Source organism: Trachinotus anak, unplaced genomic scaffold (genome assembly GCF_046630095.1).
Source record: "Trachinotus anak isolate AG129_WGS33_773 ecotype Australia unplaced genomic scaffold, CSIRO_AGI_Tana_v1 ptg000013l, whole genome shotgun sequence".
NCBI classification, from domain to species: domain Eukaryota; kingdom Metazoa; phylum Chordata; class Actinopteri; order Carangiformes; family Carangidae; genus Trachinotus; species Trachinotus anak.
The window spans coordinates 8715276-8729503 of NW_027273864.1; the positions used below are offsets into that span (position 1 = coordinate 8715276).

General features: G+C 42.8%; 1 protein-coding gene across 6 annotated transcripts in view; it reads right to left on the bottom strand.

Annotated features, from left to right (window-relative positions):
* The window catches only part of LOC139631001 (chemokine-like protein TAFA-1), a 109526-nt gene extending 95686 nt beyond the window's left edge, over positions 1-13840 (bottom strand). For 3 of the 6 annotated variants that reach the window (XR_011693261.1, XR_011693262.1, XM_071494914.1), the window contains exons 1-2: positions 7117-7736; positions 5085-5221 (exon numbers count right to left, since the gene is read on the bottom strand). Coding sequence is in view for 2 of the 6 variants with exons in the window: in XM_071494914.1 (XP_071351015.1) it covers positions 5085-5221; positions 7117-7238 (259 nt within the window). In the remaining 4 variants the exon portion in view is untranslated. The other 3 variants (XR_011693263.1, XR_011693264.1, XM_071494915.1) reach the window with 3 other exon arrangements.
* Positions 13841-14228: the final 388 nt, after the last annotated feature.

The following is a 14228-nucleotide window of genomic DNA, read 5'->3' on the forward strand; positions in this document are numbered from 1 at the left end:
ATCTAGATTAGATTAACAAAAAAGCACAGATAAAAACATGGCAACGTGCAGCCTCAAAAAGGTTATTCCACAACCTTGAACAGTAATGATTTGGATATGTTGCGCTCGTGTATGTGTGTGTGTTTGTGTGTAAACATGTGCATATGGCTTATACTGTATGTTGCCGTATTTCCCCATGAGCCAGTGCTGCCAGACAGATCAAACAATTCCTTTTCATCCACTCCACAAAAATATGATTAAGGCGTCATCCATTCAAGTGACTGTAATTTAATTGAATGTTCTTCCACCATCAGTTCTCACACTAATTAGTCCCCACAGTTTAATGGGGATGTAAATAAAGCTGATTTAATGGCAAAACAGCCTATATGGACAGCTGTTGTTGTGGATAGTGTGGATGGATGTGCCACTCACACTGTAAAAGCTTACACCTCCACAGAAGAAGCAAAGAAGTGAGATTACCACTTTGAAGATGACTGTGTTAAAAAAAAAAAGCTAACTTCTGTGCTTCTGCAATTGAGCTATTGTAACGAGGAGTCTGAGAAATATGAAAATGAGCTGAAAACAGTGTGTGCGTTCAGTTTGTGAGCCAGTGAAGCTAATTTCTTAACATTCCCAAACACTGCCAGAAAAATCATCAATCTTCTGGAGCAGCCATCCGCTCAGCAATAGAAAAGAGAGAGAAAAAAAATCTATTCATACTGTGTGTATGTATGGCTTCCATACTTCCACCCTATCCTCATTTACCAAAAAGACAGCTATCCTAAATCAAGCTGAAGATTTTTTTCAACGCCCTGTATCTTGTCAGATTTTTCTCTCCTCAAAAAAACCCCAATCCTTAGATCTTAAGTTAAAATACTGGAGCTTCAATAGATACATAAAGCTTAAGTTCAGCACTACAGTATTTTAACAGGTCGTGTTCTTGAAGCATGTTTGTATTTACCAAACACGTCCTTGCTTCTGATCACACTGTTGCTCGTTTGACCATCTTGGCTAATCAAAGTAATTACATGTTTTCTTTCACCTCAATGAGTTTCCTGCACTGAGGGAGCATTATGGCACGTTGAACAATGAGCTCATTAAAATGCTTTCCAATCATCTGTGATTAGACTTTACAAGCTATTTCAAATCAATGGATAAAAACATAACAGCAGCATTGCAGCATTAGTTATCAGCCTTTTCAGCAAGTCCATAACCCATTTTGCGCTGTCATGTAAAACATTTCTCATGCACATGCAAAATGAGTATGCCTATCGCTGCCAGTCACTGCTGAATCACACTTCATTGCAAGCTTTGATCGTGGTATTCTTTCAAATGAACAGCGGGTAACTTACACCCTGTTGGAAGCAGAGTTTGGTAATGGTGCATACATACACACTGTGCTGCTTTGTCATCATGGCCGGCTAAAAAAAGGTCAAACAAAACGTCAACAACAGACTGCTAGCAAAGCGTAACAGGCTTGTAGAGTTAGTTTTACAGCTGTACCTGGAACAGGAATCATGCCGCTCTATTAGATCTAAGACTCTCTTAAACTGTCCTGTCATAGTCGTAATAAAACAAAGCAGCAGCTTTAGTGTTGTTACATTCACACTGCCCCACTGGGCATTGATATGTTATGACCAAGGCTACTGTATGCATACTACAGCTGAACAAGTGTAAAAAATACAGTACCAGCAAAGGGTGACTTATCAATAATACTGTACTACAATGTGGATTCAACATATTAGGGAGCACTTTCATTTTAACAATAGAAAACGGCAAACCTACAGTAACTACCACCAGCAATGCACCGACTGTGTAAATTGGTTGTACTTTTACTGACTTGTGATGGAGTCCAATACTACGTGCTGTCAAGAGTGGCCTGATTCGTGCGGCTGCTGGCAGTGAGCACTCGTGCTCGCTGTGTTGGCAGGTGGGGAGAGTGCAGAGCCGAGGCTTGTGTGTGTCATGTCACATTCAGCTCATCTGTCAATGTAGTGGATTATTTCTTGAGAGACCAGAATTGGCTGCCCAGAATCAGGCCGCCATCAATCTTCAGCCGCATGAGCAGGATACAGGGGAAGGCTGTGTGAAGCGGGGGCTCATGGGAAAGCGAGCGGCGCCACTTCCTGAGCAGGTGACAAAGCAGTCAGGCAACTCGTTACTCAATCTCCACCTCAATGGTGACCATGCCGATTTGTCACGGCAACATCCGGAAAAAATAAATAAATGTGATCTTGAAACTTTATCTCCACAGTCACTTTTTTTTTTTTTTTGTCATTTCACCATTGCAAGAGGCAGATAAGCTGATTTCTCAACGTTGTTAGATGCTTCAACAGGCCAGAGGATTACATCTGTACCTAGCTCAACACGACCTTCACTTCCCCTCCTCAGATACCCACACAGCCCCTTGTCTGTGTATCTTTGTCTATGTGGGATGGTTTGTGAGTTTTTGTACCACTCAGACTCTCAGACAGTTGGCTAGGCTGCATGCCAAGACCCACAGAAATTTATTTCAGGACATGGTTTCTTACAAATACCAGCACACTGCTCGCCCATCAAGACTTAGCTTATGGCTGTCCAGAAGACAATACATAGCGTAGCATGCCACAACACAATGCACAGGAAAGTAGCTTCACCTATCTTGTCATCAAGACATTTTAAAGATAATGAATCAATGATCTGAGAAAATGAATGTGAGTCTAAGATAAAACAGTATTTCTATTCATCTTTTTCTATGCACAGAAGACGTCACACACTTCATTAAAGAAAACAGTCTACAGCTTAATTTACAGCATGTCCAAAAGTATATCACAGCACATCTCCTAGAGACACAGAAACATTATTTGATTACAGAAGACAGCAAAGCATGAAAACCAATGGATTCTTCAAGGCAAGACAACTCTTTTTTGCCACGTCCTACATATCCATATCTATTTATATCTGAGGGCTCTGGCCTCAATGAAACCAGAGAGCTTCTCAAATTATAAAATCAATTCTAATTCAAATATTCATCATAGCATTTCAATTCTGAGAGAGCAGTTCTGGTTAAATCGGTTAACGCTACTCCACGGCTGAGTAAGATTGATGTCAGCTTAATCCTCTTAAAAAAACATGATATACAGTAAATTGTACAGTTGCCGAGCAGCAGGGGAAAAAAAGAGAAATGTTTTCCTTGTGAGCGCAGAGTTGTAAAACATCGTAACATATCCCAGGATCATGATTGTCAGCACCAATTATTGCTGTCATACATCATAGTTTGTTTGATTTTAAAAGTTTTCTGGAGAGCACTTGTGCTAAAATAACATCATAACAGTCTCAATGTGAATGCTGGTATATTAAGTAACATCTTTTTTTTTTTTTTTTTGATCATTATCTCTCAGTGACGTTATTCAAAATTGAATGGCCCAGCCTAGACCGGTCCAATAATGTAAATGAAATCTGAGACTGTAAACGATCAGATCAACCGAGTGTGTGTTTGTCATCCATCTCGACAATATAAGTTTGCATCCTCTCAGACCTGACTGATTGTGTCCTGAACACAGCCCCAGTATCCCCAAAGGACCCATGAAAATCCCACACCGTAATGGCCTCACTGAGAGAATGGTTTGTGAATGTGCAAGCGTGTACGTGTCTGCACCCTCTTTAGTGTTGTATGCAGTAAGTGTGTGAGTTGATCTGTCTGACAGGAAACCTTCCAGAGGACTCTCAGCCGTAACCATCTTTTGCCTGGATGACTCTTCTAGAGCTACGCTGGCGGTGGTGGCGGATGGAGAGCAGGGGGGACTATTTTTTTCCTCCTTCTTCCCCCTTGGGACCACTGCATTATTCAAAAGACACTTACTGAGCCTTGCACTTCCTTGTACATCTTTGGCACCAAGCTCGACTTGCCAACCAGTCAAAAAAAAAAAAAGGAAGAATGAAAAAAACAAGAAAAACTTGAAGCTTGCCTTTAAAAATTCATTCAGAGCTCTCTGTCGCTCATCCCTCACCCTCTTGTTCCAATTAACGGGACCGGGATACTTTGAGAACTTTCTATCTATCATAGCTGGGATTTTCATGTGTCAGCTGTTCCACAGCAAAAGTAAGCCAATTCTCCGGCACGCTGCATAAAGTCACCAGTGTTAAACACAAGCATGGACAATTCAGCGCTGGATTTTTCTCCCTCACGCTGTGCTTCAATTATCGTCTTTTAGCTTGGCAATGCAACACACAAAGAGAACCAAGCAGCAGATAGCATCAATGTTTAACAGCCGCTTGGCTTCCGGAGAGAGCTCCTCTCTGCATGAGGGTTCAGCTTGGGAGTCACACTCATTGTTAGAAGCTTAAAGAAAGCCTTTGCTTTGCTCAAAAAAACCTTTCCCTTCCCTGTTACACTCCCACATACACCATAAGAAATGCTGGTAAGCTTTTCCATAATCAGAGAATTAGAGCCGCCTCGGCTTCTACCCTTCCCCTTTTGCCCCTACAGTGCAGAAGGCGTCGAGCTTAATTGCCAAACGTTTCCAGTGCAAAAGAGGGAAACATAATTGTCATTTCCATCTAAGCCACAGTGATCAAAGCTCTCTTGGTTACCAGCACAGTAATAGGGATTTTTGCCTACAGCTTGTCCTACTCGTAACAGTCTGCCAGCAAGATTCAGGATGCAGTAGTCAAGAATTCCTCATCGCGCACAGATATCAAATCCCTACCAGCAAAATCACAATGTTTGAAGATGCTCTTTGTCTAACAGGGTTACCATGTTCAGGTTTAAACAAGCATGCAGCTCAGCCACAGACCCAAAGTCAAACAACAACATCACTTCCATAAATAGCACAAAATGTGTACAGAGAGATAGATTTGACTATGACTAAAGAGAAGTATGTGACATGCAATTAGAGGCACAATTAGTAGTCGTTGCCGTTTGCTTATCTGGTATGACTGCGAGCATGGTGAATCATCATGTTACAGTACAGTGCTGTGGCAAATCATTCTGACTTAACTGCAGCAGTCTCTTGCTGTTGCTTTGAAACAGCCAAAGCTGAGGAGTGCTGCCCCATCATCAGGGCGACGTCTCACACCGTAAGATTATGCTGTGAAGCTAAAATCTGTCAAAGAGGCATACATACCCAGGGTGAGAATGTCAGTGCGACCGGGTCGGGCCACATGGTGCTGCTGGATGGTCTGGTAGAGCGTGGCCTGGCACAACAACAGGAAGCCGAGGCTAATCCACATGGCCAACAACCAGGACATGGTAAGGCCGAGTCTGCAGGACGGCACACAGCAGGGGGGAAACAACAGGAGGACAAGGGGCAGAGTTGTATTACAGAATGTCCACATACATATTTACAACACACACACACTGTCTTTATTTCACTGTCAAACGAAAGAAAGAGACAAGTATACTGACACGTGTACTGAAACACTTTGGTATCAACTTGAAATATTTAGAGCAAGATGTCTACTATGTGTATGATTTATTTACACGTACGTCCATGGGTATTTTCTTATATTAACACCAGGAATAAAAAGAAAAACACAAGACAGAGGCTTCAAGGAAAAAACCCCGCAGACAAAAGACTCAAGCAAATGATCAAACGCAAATTTAATCTCGTCAATATTTGTCTTGTCTAAACCTGCTGTTGTCTAAAAGGACCACACCAAAATAACAGATGAAATGCAGGCGGAGGAAAATATCCTGCTGCAAGCTTTTTGTCAGAGAAATAATTATATAATGATCTATGTCTTCCTCTTGTGAAAGCTACAGTGCCATTAATACAGTCACAGGAGCCCTGAATATTGTATAAAGTTTATAAAAGAGTGCATTTCTAAGCACAAACAGCCTATTTGCAGATTTGCTCAGTGACTGCCTAATGGCTGGCGAGGCCCAGCATATGGAGACACGCCTTAGCCCTTACTGAATAATGAGGCTCTCCTCCTCTCCAGGTGTTATTAGCACCTCTCTGCATTCAGGGGCCCCGCAGTGGGAAATTTAAAATCATCACCTCCACCTCCTCTAAAACAACTTGGTGTGTTCAGGCTCCCTGTCTCAGACTTTTAAAACTGCATGTGTCCTTCCTATTCACTCAGATTGTTTATGGTTGTTTGGGAAAGCGCGCAACTCTCGGACTGACGATCAGATCTGAGAGGAATACTTGCTGTATCACACAGAAATCACAGGCTCCGGCTGCACTTGTTTTACATTTCTCACTTTCCACTGAGATTGTGACTTTCTGTGTGAATCTAATGCTCAGTGTGAATCTAACACTCCTTTAATGTTTGATTCTGCCATATCTTAAAACACAAGAGTATAAAGCAGACTATGAACCCCAGGGAGCCTCTGCAATAAACACTTCAAAAATCATGAATGTCACGTTTGACTAAGGTGTCTGTGTAAAGTGCCATGACAGCAGGCCCGATCCTCTGTGTTATTTCCACATGGCAAAGCCACTGCTCGCTTGCCTGTTTGCTCAAACCAGACACACTTGGTGTTTTGAGCATCAGAGATTAATGCCATTAGCCTACTAAATATTGCCCGTGTGTACTGTGCCCTCAGTGACATTGAAACTGCTTAATATTCAGCGAAAATTAAGCATATTATTATGAACAGCACATTGTAAATCCCCACCCCTGCACTAAATCCGACATAATCCAAGCTTTTTGTGGAAACGTGGACTGCTCCCATGAGTATGTTTTCCTCTTCTGTCTTTTTTAAAATTTATTTAATTTTTTTTTTTTTTTTTTTTTAATTAAACCACACAATGTTCCTGTTCGCCAAGCTGGCCGCATATCCAAACGAACCGTTGCGCTTGCACAGTGAACTGCACATTGCATACAGACCCTGAGCTCCTCCTGGTTATCGGAAGGTATTCCTGCCGAAAACAGTATGTGGCCCCCGCCGGCAGCGTTTCACCAGAGGTGAAGACGCACGGCGGACTTTAAATGAACCGACCGAGCGTGAGTCTCATTTTAAAGGAACTTCAGAGGGAGAGGAAGCAGCTTTCAAGAGAGGAGAAGCCAACTCTCGCTCCTGGAGCCTCGCTGTTCTCAGCGCAAGTAAGCGTTTTATAAAAATAGGCTTCTCCGTGTTGTTTCCCACGCGATAAAAAGAGCGTCACAACCAAAGCAGTTTACTCTCAGTTTTGTAAATGTCACGCAAACCTGGAGAGCAGCTCCTGTGCGTGATCGCTCAGCCCAGTGTCGGACAGTGAAATGCGGTGGAGGAGCTGAGCAGCAGACGCACCTGCGGGCGCAGAAGCCACTGGTGCACCTGCGTGAAACATCGATTTTTTTTTTTTTTTTTTTTTACAAAATTAGATTCGTTGTGTTTCCTTCAGCGATGACTTCCCACGAAACGTACGTGTCTGGGTGTCACACGGCAGGAGGAAAACACTCATGGTGGTGGGGACGTCACAACATAACATAACCCGCCATCTGAACTTTTTTTTTTTTTGCATTTTATCAGGTGCACTTACAGGATCTATTTCAGGATGTCGTCAAGATGAGTGCAGAGTATTTAGCCCATTTAAACATGTTTAAAACTTACATAACGCCATCAAAAAGAAATGAAATACAGGCTGTTTTTAGTAGAAGCTGTTTTTCATATTTCACTTCTTGCATACACTATAAGTCCGGTTATCTTTACTCAGATCGGACACATTTTTCCACAAGCAGCAGCCTATTTTGTGGTAAATGTTTCTCTAAGATTCAGTTTTTAAATCATACCTCCAACCCCACCCATCCCATCCCCAAAAACACCAGAGGTATTCCTCGAAAGTCCCACACCCTTACCTGAGCAGTGCGTTCAGGAGGAAAGGAGCTCAGTCAGAATCACTGCCTGCCTGCCCAGCAGACTCACTCCTCTGTCTTAAATCCATCCATACTTTGAAGCCAGGGATTCCCGCGCCAAATTCCAGTAGTCAGATAAGCCGAGCACCGCACAAAAGGAGCTAAAATGCTGTTCTTTTCCTCAGTATTCCCTCCTATTCAGCCCTGCTGCTCAGTTCCTTTTGAAATCCTTGGCAACACAGTCACCAAAAGCAAAACACCAAGGGGTCTGTGTCACAAACTGGCCAGGATTTGAGGGATGGGAGGCTGATCATGTCACTGCTGTATCAGCCACATACGTGCAGACCTCCTCTCCTCTCCTTCCTTCAGCCTGTGTCTCTTCTCCGTCAGTAGAACTCCTATGTTGTGGTGACAGGGAGCTAATTTACCCCCCCTCACTTGTCGTCTCCTTCTCACGCGCGCAGCGGAAGGCTCCAGTGGAATGACTGCTCTGTCTGCTCTTGGCTGCGTCCCCCCATTGAGAAGCTGTGCTGATAGTGTGAGCCTCAGTGCTCTCTCCAACGCACTAAGTAGAGTCTGTGTCAGAGAGGCAGAGCGAGTGTGTGAGCGTGCATGCATGTGTGTGTGTGTTTGTGTGTGTGTGTATTACAACGTAGACCAGCTGGAAAGAGAGAGAGAGGGAGAGAGAGCTGAGAGAGAGTCAGATCACATGTCTTAAAGCAAGACTGCCCACTCCTGCATCAAGACTTCATCAGCAAATGAAGCATTCTTTATTAACCCACCGCTCTTTACATCCCAACCTCCCATCCACAGCGTCATGAGACGTGCGAGCGTATAGCCTTCAGCGCACTTTGTATGTGTCTGAGTGTGTGTGTGAGCTTGGGGAGGATGTGGAGGGAGGATGACTGAATGTGCCTCTTTTTAGTCATCAACCTCAAGCATTTGAGGGACGAGAGTGAAATACGCTCCAAGCGCAGCACTTTTAATAGAAGGCAGAGTGCCTCATCACAGCTCTGCAATCACAATATTATCCACCACGAGCCGGCTGTGCTCCTTCCACCTGTTTTTGTGGTGAGGGTTTGTTTCCATGGCTAACCCCTTTTTCAGATGTTTCCCACCGCTGAAACAAACTTGCTTTTGCAGTGGCAACCTGAAAGAGTCTGTGAGCATCCCTCTGTCACTTGTTCACAAACTGAATCCGCTGGCTCTGACGGGAAGACTTCTACTGTCTTTTGTATGTGTGTGTGTGTTTGTGTGGGTGTATGGATGCGTGTGTGTGTTTCCACTGCGCCTCAGCCATGCAGGCAGGTGAGAGCAACTGGTCTTGTTTGTGTGGAGTATTTTTCCCTCCAACACATTTCCTTCCATATGGAGAGGCTCCCCTGTAACTCATTATACTGTTAACCAGAGATTTACAGTAGATGCCAATCCCACGCGCCTGCCATGGCTGACTCACTCACAGTCTGACATTTCATAGAATATGAACTCTATGCTACTCACAACAATACACAGCTGAGGGGCTAAATAAGCTGGCAGACAGTGAGGATGGTGTTGGTACTGTGGGGGAGTGCAGACAGATGAACTTAATGATGAATATCCCGATAAACTTTGTCTCGGAGCTGTTAGCGGCGCCCTGTTTTCTCTGCAAGCTGTGATTTGTGTGAGTACAGCACATCCATGTATGTCTCAGAGAGCCGGTGTGCAAAATGGTCAGCTCCCTGCTTGGCTGTCTTTATCCACTTATCCAGTTAGGTGGCATTTTTGAAATGGTTAACAAGCCCTTCAATTGCTGGTCACTGTGTCATGCTACAGGGCATCCTGGACCATCCCTGCTGCTGCTGCTATCGCTTCTGCTTGTTCTTTAAATGCCATAGGGTGATTTGACAGCCAGATACGCACAGCCCCACAGAGTTACAATCTGCAGGGGAGAGAGGGGCTGGATGTAGAAAAACACAGAGTAACAAAATGGAAGAAGAGATGTGAGGGGGATTCATTATTCCCTCTGTAGGCTTCCCTAAAGTGTGATGTGAGTACCTGAGTGGGCAAAATAGTAGCTGTTAACAGAGACCCCCTCTCATAGCTGAGGCAAAAAAACAAATACATAAATACAAGTGGTGTGGTAGTAATTCAGCCATGTGCTGATGTGTTTTTGCTTTTGGATTCTGTCCATTGTATTTACCGATCTCTGTTACAATCTGATGGGACTGCAGTTATGAATTGTGAAGCTGCCATCTGGATCTCCATTGGGTAAAGCACACCACATGTTAAGTGACCAGATTCACATTGAGGAGAAACTGCGGGGTAATTACCACATTGATTAGTGTTTCTACACTGTCAAGCTATGTTTATACAAAATGGCTTGATTACCAATAAATAGGCTTATTTGTATTTGTGCATATTTGTTGATATTTCCTTTTGTAAGGAGCGTTAATAACATGCACGCTTGAATTTCATTTTGTCTTCGACACTTAATGTCTTTATGATCTGTCCCATTAGACTGAGATGAAGGCGTGAAATGAAACAGGCCCACAAACAAGCCTCAGAGGAGAACTTAAGATTGAAGGCATCCAATTACTGCATGTTCCTTTTAGCAATGTGCAGCACCAACACAAGTCTACCATTTGTATCTTAATTTTTTTCCCTGTTGTTAATTTGTGGCGTTCTCCTATTTCTCATTCTGCATCAGTCTAAGCCGAGTCAGGAGAATGGCCTGGACAACAGAATTTCACAGTAATTCTGGATTGTTGTCGTGGTCCTGCTCTTCTCTTGTCTCCCTTCTCAGGGGCTTCCATCATTTCCAAACAGCTGTTGCTGCAGCCTGTGCCAAGACCTAACCACAACCGACCAATCACTGGCCAACTCTGTGTTTGGATCTGGGCAGCCCTGTTAAACAGCAGCGTTTGCCAATAACGCCGTCCTGCTCTCTGTCTTTCTTTCTCATTCTGTCATTCTCTTTCTTTCTGTTTCTCCCTCTGGCTAATAAAATTCTTCCTTCCAGTGGAGCCAACAAGCTTCAATATGCACCCGCTAGCAGTACCAAAATACCAATTTAAGCCCCTTGAGCAGCTTCCTGCTTTCCTGTAAAAAATGAGTCCTTGTCCACTATTATTCCTGCATACTTTTCATCATTTCTCACTGGGGCAAACCAAGCATTTCCTTGTCTGATGGGGGGGAGTTGTTGTGCTAGTAAACCTACCCTCTGTAGACACTCGCTGCATAAAACATGCTATCAGAGGGAAAGGTAGAGTGACACAGAAGGAAAGAAAGAAAATAGCAAGAAAGGCGGGACGATTAAGGCACGCAGAAAAAAATCATTTGGAGGAAGTATGCAGCGGCAACTCCTGCTCACTGGTGGACGGCGAAGGGAAGAAGATGATTAATGATTAATGAGCCTGATCTATAGTAATAATTTATTTCACATTTATCAGAGCATTCATTTTCTGCTTTTGCTCACAGGTAGTCATTACTGAGGGAATCTGGCTTTGAGGGTGTTTTGTCCATTTGTTGATTTGAAAATTTAAGTGTAGCCTAAAAGGTGAGGAGAGTGAATGTACAGTTCTCCACATATAAACCTCTCAGGCTTTACCTTCAGCTTTTCTCCTCTGTCAACAGACCCTGTCAAAATAAACACTAAAATGTTGCTATGTACTCTAAAAGGAAGTGATACACAGTTCCACATGAGCAAACTGTTATTTCATAGCCATAAACATAAATTATTTTTGTTGTCACATCCCTAATTACTTTCTCATTTTCATCAAGAGACAAATTCAAGTCAGTCTGTCATTTACACACTTCACTCCTCTGTAAATGAACTGTTTCCATTCACTGGTGTCAATGCTGGAGTGGCCTCTGGGAGAGCTGGGACTTTTCTCAATGGGCTGCTACACAAATTGTTTCAGTGGCTCAATGGGAAGGAAATAAAACATCAGAGTAAGTGAGCAAGAGGGAGAGAGATAGATGTGGCTGGGTTGTGGTGGCCCACTCTGGCTCTATAGCCTCTGTCCACACTCTTACTATTTATGCGTTAGCTTCTGTATCGTTGTTTAAACACTGAGGCAGCAGCAGTGGTCTGTGGCTGACTGGGTTAACATAAATAACGAGTTAATAAAAAGCATAAAGGTCAGGCTGAAAATCTCAGAGAAAAGAAGTTAAAATCCAGTAAAATCCAAATCGCTTCAGATAGTTGTGCATCTGGCAGCTGCAACTCTGCAGACAACAGACAGGAGGGGCAGAGCAGCAGATCACAGCTCCTATAGCTCCCAGTACGTCCAGTATAAACACCAGTAAAGTGTTACAGCATATGCCATAGGCAGAAGATTACAATGGCAGGATAATGTATATTTTTGTTTTCTGCTCTGGTGAAAATTTTTCAAATTCATAGTCTGTGTGATCAGCTAAGATCTACAGAATTTTATCACTGAAACATTCAATGAAGGAAGTAAAAGCCACTAAAATTCAGATATGTCTGCAGCTGTATTTACTGCTGTACTGTTCTGTTTGGATTCTGATGTCTTTCCCTGTACTAACCCATGATTACAGAGTTAAATGGTCATTTATGAGAATGTAGCTTCTTTGTTGGTGTGGTTGTAGACTGTAATGTGAAAAGGTGTTTTCTTAACAAACTGTAATAAAATCATTACTGAATCTGTAATTGAATTGTACAAACAACAAATGGACTATAACATAAGAAAAATGTATAATTTATATAATAAAAAAATTATATAAATATTGTTGTTTTTATAAAAAATGTAAGTAATATAATTTTTATTTCATGTGTTATTCTACGAGTCATTGTATTTAATTTAACCTCTGTTTACTGCATGATTCTTGCAAAGTGCCACATGGGCCGTATGTGATGGTGAGACTCCAGATGGGTTTTTGTGGGCTAGTCTGAGTCAAAAGTTGCCGGCAGATTTTTATTTCCACTCTGTCCCTGACTGGTGTTTATGTTCAATAACAAAAGCATCAATAATGTGACATTATACCACTTTATAAAGTCTTTGGGTGGAGGTCCATTTACATGCTTGGGCATGGCTGTATAGCCTCTTCTTATCATCCCATGAGTGCAGGGTGTAGTTAGCATTAGCTTTGAGCCATGGTTGTGTCTTGCCTGTGACTGTTGTTAAGACCTGCTTGTTGTAGCCATTTTGATTTGTCTGCCCGGTCTGACTGCACTGGTCTCACACTTCACACTGCCAACTGTGTAAACCTGCCTCTCTACAAGGAAATAATTGTTTTTACTACACCTGCTCTGCCTCTGCTGAGTCTGCTTTTTGGTTCCAGCTCTGTGATCAGCTGTTAGAACAGGCCACTGGGTGTAGTATAACCTTACTTATTGAACCATTTTCTTAAAAAAATAACAATAATCTGGACTTGTGCTCTACTGTGCATCGAACAACAACTTTCCAGCTATTTCCAAGTGATAAAGTAACCTGGGGTAATAGGGTGGTTTAAGACTCAGCAGGGCTAAGCAGCTGAGGTCCATCAGACCCTGACTTGTGTCCCAGCAGTACTTCTCCACAAATCACGCATTACACAGTCATCTGAATCCACTGTGCACCTGATTGCTCTCCTCTTTGCTGCCTGTATAATGCCCAACAGTGCAAATGCTGTGGAGATTAGGCAACTAGTACAGTTTCTAAAGCCCACCTCTGCAGATACCAGTGAGCTCACCATCCCCGCTTCTTACACCAGCTCCTAATATTTGGACATCTTTCTTTGATATTTTGGTCTCCTCAATCTGATCTTCATCCAGTCTTCAATTTTGTCAATGTAATCGTGTCAGGAAAACTGAGCCACCTGTCCAAGTCCACCCACACCTGCCACTGGGTTGCCACGGTGTGTTCACCTGTTGGCACCTTCAACTGTGTTTGAGGCTTCTCACCTGCTTGTGTGAAAGCAAAATGTTTCCTAGGTGGGGGGAGGTACTTGGCTGTTGTTGATGGCTGGTGGCATGTGCCTTGCCACTGCTCTCAGCAACAGGTTGTGGCGCCAGTGCCAGTGTCTTTTTTACAAGGCCTTTGGGCAGCTGCTCAGGAAGTACCTGAAAACAAAAACACACAACACAATAAAACATGGGAAAAAAACTGTTTCCTATTCTGAACATGTCCAAATACACTCCTGCATCACCACATATAAGATGTATAACCTGTGCAATTTAAAGTACTATTTACTATTGCACAATTATGCTGTTCCCTATCTGCACATACATTTATATAGAGTATAAGGTTCCTTATCACTGCCTGGCATATGTGCATATTTATGTCGATTAATGTATGACTGGAACTATAAATCTTGGCACACAAAACAGCATCCTCCTTATTGCAGGAGACTGTCAGTCTACTACTGTTTTTATACCTAGCGGCATCTGGTAAGCCCTGAGAAACCAGGCTTTTACATCAAATAAGAACATTAAAATTCACAAGTGAACTACTCAGCAGTTTATTTTTGACATTGTAAATGTCATTTAATGGATCATTTGTAAA